This window comes from Chanos chanos, chromosome 12, assembly GCF_902362185.1.
Source record: "Chanos chanos chromosome 12, fChaCha1.1, whole genome shotgun sequence".
In the NCBI taxonomy this organism is placed as follows: domain Eukaryota; kingdom Metazoa; phylum Chordata; class Actinopteri; order Gonorynchiformes; family Chanidae; genus Chanos; species Chanos chanos.
Window position 1 is genome coordinate 2,130,001 of NC_044506.1, and position 7,500 is coordinate 2,137,500.

The 7,500-nt window shown below is 42.9% G+C and overlaps 1 protein-coding gene across 1 annotated transcript in view; it reads left to right on the forward strand.

The window, feature by feature from the left end:
- The first annotated feature begins 1,417 nt into the window (after positions 1 to 1,417).
- The window catches only part of slc44a4 (solute carrier family 44 member 4), a 27,193-nt gene continuing 21,110 nt past the window's right edge, over positions 1,418 to 7,500 (forward strand). Inside the window, exon 1 of the mRNA XM_030789069.1 lies at positions 1,418 to 1,451. Within this exon, the coding sequence (XP_030644929.1) occupies positions 1,418 to 1,451 (34 nt within the window). The remainder of the gene's footprint in view (positions 1,452 to 7,500) is intronic.

The window sequence follows — 7,500 nt, forward strand, 5'->3', positions numbered from 1 at the left end:
ATATCAGCCTCGTGAAACCCTAACGGAAGCCCTGATGTACGTTTATTTACTGTTAAAAAGGAGAAAGAAAAAGATGTCGCTGTGTCAGAAAACCAAAAGTGATGATGAGTGAAATGAACATGCAAACAGTGTTCTTCTATACTGTGGTCCCCGAAAAGAATTGACTGTAATGTTATCCTGCGAAAAAGAGATCATTCATGAATTGACCGTTTACAGTGAAACGTGATATCACTGTGTTCTCACACTTGGCCGTGCCAACAATGAGTGAACTGTGTCCTCCAGCGAACGAATAGGACACTCACAGCTAATTTAAGACTGTGCTGTTTCTCTTCTTTTCTTTATGAGGCTGTGTAAACACTGTTATGTCTTTTAATAAAAGTAATTTGCTAATAAAAGGCTTATCAGTCTCGTTGTACAGCATTTGAAGTGTTGGTAATTAAATTGTTGTACAATGCTGTCTTCTCAGTCCCTGAGTGTGACACAGCTGGCCTGAGGAGTGCCCAAACGTATTCTGACCTACTTCTGAATATCACAACAAAGTCGTTATGCATAGCAGACTTTTTTCTTTTCTTTTTTTTGTTGTTGTTGTTGTTGTTCCTTGAGTCTACTGATAATAGTGCTACCACTGTACTAAGCTGACACCAATAAATGGTTTACATTAGGTGAAGTAATTGTTCATAAACACTGGAGTATTTAGGATAAGTCACAGAGGACTTCCTGTACTGGAGTAATAAGGAAACGATTACAAGGTGTGCATACTTCTGAAACGGCAATAAAGGAGCTGTCATTGTAATTTCTTCACTTCCTCCTTTGGCTCAGACAGAATTGTAATCGAATGGTTTCAATACCAAAGTACGCCGCATAAGTAAACTGGTTTGTAACTCATGTCACAGGCTGAATGAAGGATGGATGATACACACAGCATTGGTAGTAATTACAAGTCAGCATAATACTTCTGCTTTTAAGTTAGGCAATATTTGAATATTTGCCAATTCAGAGCAGAATCTGTAGACTCATTCTGGAGACGGTTGTAATCCCAGAGTCGCTGTCCGTGATGTCAAGAACGAGCGATTCGTAGAAATGTCCTCGAGAGGATAATCCCGAATATGCTGTTCGCTAGGGGTCGTGCTGCAGTCGGTGCGAAACATAACGCGAGGCGGGGCTGGCGTGCCAGGTGAGCATCATATGTGCAGGTGCCTCTGTGACGTCGCTGCTTAGTAACGGCAGTGGAGAGCGAGGAAGAAAGATTTCTTGTGGCGAGAGTGTACAACGAGCACACACTCTGCCAAAGCTTTTACTTCATTTTAACTCCTCAACTAGTTTTTAATTTACTTTTTAAACGAATAATCGACTCAGTTTCTCCAGAAAGAGTGTGTTTTATTGAAGCGCTGAATGAGACAGGTGGAACCTCGGTGAAATGGGAAAGAAACAGGAGGAAAGTTCGGAGTATGGTAAGAGCTTTTTATACTGTTAAATGACCTGACATTTACAACTGACAGTTTTGAAGTTCGTTGACAGTTTTTTTTGTTATCCAGGTGTAGCCTCTCTTCACCCCCCGCCACCTTGTGTACTTGTTTTAGACAAAATTCATTTGTTGATGGAAGTGTAGCCATGGTTTCCCGTGTTCTTAGAAGTAGTCTCTCTGATAACGATCTGTCTGATAAACAGTATAATAAGCAACTATTCTGAGGCAGGAATAAAGGAATAATGCAGTTTACCATGAGAATGAGTGGATAAAGTTTTGTCGTTTTCGTAACAACAGCAGCAGAGACCACACGAGGCGAGACGGCGTAGTTTAGAAAGGGAAGTGCTAATATGATGTGCTAAAATACATCAGTTCAGAGCCGGCCTGTGATAGGCAAAGTGAATTAATGAAGCCACGTGCCGTAAATGCCAGAGTCTTTGAATATTTCTTTATTTAGACTCGATTTTATGACAAATTGTTTGAATACAGACAGTACATTTGACAGTGTGACAACAGAGAATTTTGTTGATCTGAAAGTTCCTGTTATACCCTATCTTGTCATGAAATCAACCCAGTGACCCAGGGTGTTGGCACTTGCATGCAGAAATACTGTACACACGAAAAATGACACCGTTTACACGATAAAATACATACCACCATAAATTCACACATAACGTCGCAGATGCATTCAGCGTTACCCCGTGAACATTAACTGACAGAAAATGAATGATGTGTAATATCTCAGACAAAGAGTAAAGTGAAAAAGACGGACATACTCATTGCTTTACGAATACAGCACTGACTGGTGACAATCCAAGCAAAGTATGTGGAAACTGGATGCGTGTACAAATCTGCAATAGTGTGTTTTGGGAGGATAGACCAATGGTGAACTGACACTACCCCCTAACCAAAGCTGATCTCAGATCAGTATGTGAGTCAGTGCTTAACTTTCTTGTTGTGCAGCCTTAATGTGTGCGGTCTATAGCTCGTGTCAAGACACCCTTGATTCCAGCTAAATTACTGCAGTTCCTGCAAAAATGTGGCAGATCAGGAGGAAGGCTGCTTAACCCCTGAGTTAAATATCAAACACACACACACACACACACACACACACACACACTTACTTTTCTGGTTTGTTTCTTTTAGTTTCATTTTCTTTTGAATTACATATAAAATGAGAGACAGGTTCTCTCAACATACAAGCGAAGGACGTTTTGGCCTTTGATGTTTGTTTGTTTGTTTGTTTGTTTTCTCATAACCACGTGTGTTAACCCATAAGGTCCTCTGTACGTAGCAGAAGTCCCCATGAACCAGACTAAAACCCACTGGTTCATGTCATTGATCAGTGCGTTACAGCTGAACTGACGTAAACCCCGTCACTGACAGAGCTCCTGTCTGCTCTCTGATTTGGCTGCACTTATGCCAACATGTATATATGCCACAGTGTCCCGATGAGTGAGTATTTTGGACTTGCAGCGAAACCGCACAAGCCCTGTTCTGGTCTGTTTGCCATAGTCAGTGCCCTACAGGCCCAACAGGGACTTCAGCCATACTGCACTCATGAAGTAACACGAGGAAAGAAAACCAAAAACAAACTGATGCATTTAAAAGTATGTGAACAGTCAGTGTGTCTTCTCAGCGCTCACTCTGTGTGTGTGTGTGTGTGTGTGTATTTGTGTGTTTATGTCTGTATGTCTGTATGTATGTGTGTATGTGTGTGTATGTATGTGTGTGTGTGTGTGTGTGTGTTTGTGTCTTTATGTCTGTGTATGTATGTGTGTATGTGCCTGTGCATGGATTTGTGTGAGGAAGTGCTGGATCAGTTGACAGACAAGGAGGCCCGCATGCAAATAACTGGCCTTTGTTTTGAGTGAGCAGGGAGAGAGGAGGGGAGGGGAGGGGAGCGGAGGAGAGGGGAGGAGAGGAGGAGAGGAGTGGGGGTATGTGACAGGGAAGAAAAAAAAAAAAAAAGCTGACCAGTCAAAGGTCTCCTGTCGCCAATAGAAACACCTTGTGGGTGCTGAAACGTAGGCAGACTCATAAGGATACGTCCAGAAAGGAGATTGGGCAAAGACATGTGGGTTTAAGACAGTTAGACATACCACACTGTGGTATCTGAAATCCCATACTTAGTCCATACTCCTACCCGTGGTCATTTACCCTAACCCTGAAACATACTGAAGGTCCGTCTTATTCACGGTTGACTCTTAATGTGATGTAGAGGTTATCACTGAAAGCAGCTGGTCAATGAAACACAGATTGAAGACTTGTCAGTTAATTGTTAACCGGTAATTGTAGGTATGCATGACAAACCCAAGGACATAGAGGCTAAACACTATATTACACAGTGTATATGGATACCCCTGCTCACACAAAGCTGCTCTAGCTGAATGATGCTGGTATGTCAAACCTCGTCACTCTAAAGAGCTGATCAGTATCAGCATTGGAACAGACAGGTGTGTGAAACCAGGTGGAACACATGAATCAAGTGTCCCATCACCAGATAACAGCTGAAAAGGAAAGAGCACTTTCCTCATCTTGTTTACCACTGTGAGGAGTTTCAGTCCTCTGGTCAGTCCGTCACATTTCCTTATCCCCTCTCTCTGACTCTAGATCAGTGTCTGCTAAACCCTTCTTCGTATCAACTGCAGCATACACTGACTCTAGGTCAGTGATGACCAACCCTAGGTTCATACTTATGCTGTGTTTTTGGAATAATCAGGTTTTTTTTCTCTCTCTGGAGACAAGTTGGGCATTAATCAAAGACCAGAGGAGCTGACACACGGAACATTCCAAGATTGTTACAGCGTAAAGCCTGAAACTTCCACTGATTCCACTGGCTCTCAACATTCTTTAGTTTCATCTGTCAACATTCTCTTCCCTCCTTCACTCACTCACATTTAAGAGAGTTTTCTTAGTCACACTCCACCTCACGGACATGAGATATACTTTGAAAAGTAGAAAATAATCTCTATTTCACGTCTCGCTTTTGTAGGTACAGGACAAATCTTTGGAACGTTATCAAAATGAGAATATCATTCCATACAGTGTTTGTATAGGAAATGCCCAGTGGCCAGGAGCCTGGGCCTGTGTGTTGCGTGAGCGGGTCCGGGCCGTGGATGCCTGGGTCTGTGTGTTGCGTGAGCGGGTCCGGGCCGTGGGTGGGGAGAAGGTCACTCTTTTTGCCTTTTTTTTCCCGTCATGAACCCTATGAGCAGAACGGATCAATGTTTAAACAAGGACGAACAGAGACCAAACTGAGAGACACTTCAGCTTTTACACCTTGTCTTTTTCTGTGTCGCACATAGCAACTTATCATTCTCTTCTCGTCTGTTCTTTCTTTTTCTCTTCTCCCAAACAGGTGCTTGGTTCAGTCCAGTCCAATCCAATCCAGTCCAGTCAAATTCTATTCAATTCTATTCAATTCAATTCAATCAAATTCAGTCAAATTCTGTTCAACTCTGCTCAGTTCTATTCAATTCACTTCTCTCTGTGTTTCTTTTACAAAGAGAGAGAGAGAGAGATATTCTTTCTTTCTGTCTGTCAGTGCAGTAGTTCTCACGTTGGCATTTGACTGGATCAGTTTTCTTGACCTTAACCTTTCTTGACCTTGAACATTCTCTCTCTCTGGATTTTTTCATAAGGCTAGATAAGCCTAATTTTCCTGGGTCTTTTGACAAACGGGGAGGCCAGTATGCAAATGAATGGTGTGGTGGAATGTGAAACAGGGGAAAAAATGGAAAAAAAAAAGTCAAAGGTGTCCTGTTACAGGTTGACACATCTATTGGCTGCTGAAAGGCAGGCGGACCCACGAGGTCTGTTTCCAGAAAGGAGTTTGGCCAAAGACAAGTGGGTCTGAGAGTGTAAAGCAGTTAGAACCACTTTATTATGGATGTCTCTCATAAAAGGATCACTTCACTGCCGTTTCTTGTGCTCTCTCTCTAACTCTCTCACACACACAGTTAACGTAGAAACTAGGTAAGAGTCTTGTAAAAGTCTCCAGCTTGGGGAATGTTATGGTGTGGGATTTTAAACTACTCAGAACAGAAACACTTGTTGACGTGCTTGTGGTGTTAAAGGCGCCTCTCTCACTTTTTTTTCTCTCACCTTAACGCCTAATCAGTCTTACACCACCATAACGTCTTTGCGTTCATGCAGAAGGTCAGGGTTGAGTCACCTGTGTCTAAAAACAGTTTTAAAAAGTGGCTTTTGTGTGCAGTTCTCAGGTCCAAAGTTTTATGGGAGCTGTAAAAACACGGTGTCATGAACATGGGCAAGGATGAGTGACGCACTGTCCCGTTTGTCCCTCACTGTCATTGTCACTGAGAGAAACAGCTCTGTGCTCCTGTGGAACCTGACCCCACACACACACACACACACACACTCATACAGACACGCATGCTGACCTGAACAAACTGGTTTTTCAATGAAGGGGCTGTTATTGTCATTGATTTTTGAGTATTGGTATTGATTTCTGGCAAGTGTGTGTGTGTGTGTGTGTGTGTGTGTGTGTGTGAGGGTATGAGTGCGTGTGTGTGTGTGTGTAAAATGTTTTTCTTCCGCCTGTTCATTTTTGATTTCTATATTTTGTCATTCTCTCCTTTTGTTCAAACACTTGACAGACTGCAGGGAAACAGATCGCTTAAATATTTGCTTATCTGACATGTAATTGTACAGACTCAGTGCCAATGCAGAGCTCATTTTCCTGACTGTGTCCTGGTTTGTTTTTCCATACACACACACACACACACACACACACACACACAGACACACACACACACACACACACACACACAGACACACGCACTAATACCCGCAGAGTACACCGTCACAAAACGTTGCTAATGCTAGTGTTAGCTGGGAAACCAGTGAATGCCATACAGGGACACCCCTTTAAAAAACTACACTGGGAAACCAGTGAATACCATTCAGGGACACCCCTTTAAAAAACTACACTGGGAAACCAGTGAATGCCATACAGGGACACCCCTTTAAAAAACTACACTGGGAAACCAGTGAATACCATACAGGGACACCCCTTTAAAAAACTACACTGGGAAACCAGTGAATACCATTCAGGGACACCCCTTTAAAAAACTACACTGGGAAACCAGTGAATACCATACAGGGACACCCCTTTAAAAAACTACACTGGGAAACCAGTGAATACCATACAGGGACACCCCTTTAAAAAACTACACTGGGAAACCAGTGAATGCCATACAGGGACACCCCTTTAAAAAACTACACTGGGAAACCAGTGAATGCCATACAGGGACACCTCTTTAAAAAACTACACTGGGAAACCAGTGAATACCATACAGGGACACCCCTTTTAAAAAACTACACTGGGAAACCAGTGAATACCATACAGGGACACCCCTTTAAAAAACTACACTGGGAAACCAGTGAATACCATACAGGGACACCCCTTTAAAAAACTACACTGGGAAACCAGTGAATACCATACAGGGACACCCCTTTAAAAAACTACACTGGGAAACCAGTGAATGCCATACAGGGACACCCCTTTAAAAAACTACACTGGGAAACCAGTGAATGCCATACAGGGACACCCCTTTAAAAAACTACACTGGGAAACCAGTGAATACCATACAGGGACACCCCTTTAAAAAACTACACTGGGAAACCAGTGAATACCATACAGGGACACCCCTTTAAAAAACTACACTGGGAAACCAGTGAATACCATACAGGGACACCCCTTTAAAAAACTACACTGGGAAACCAGTGAATACCATACAGGGACACCTCTTTTAAAAAAATGCACTGATTCATTTGACACATTACTCAAGATGTCTGTGAACTAGGCCAAAGCTTGCTTTGACAGAAGTGTGTGTGTGTGTGTGTGTGTGTGTGTGTATGAGTGAGAGCCTGTGTGTGTGAGTGAGAGCCTGTGTGTGTGAGAGAGAGACGGAGAGAGAGAGAGACGGAGAGAGAGAGAGACGGAGAGAGAGACAGACGGAGAGAGAGACAGACAGGGAGAGAGACAGTGTACGTGTAAACAGCCCTCC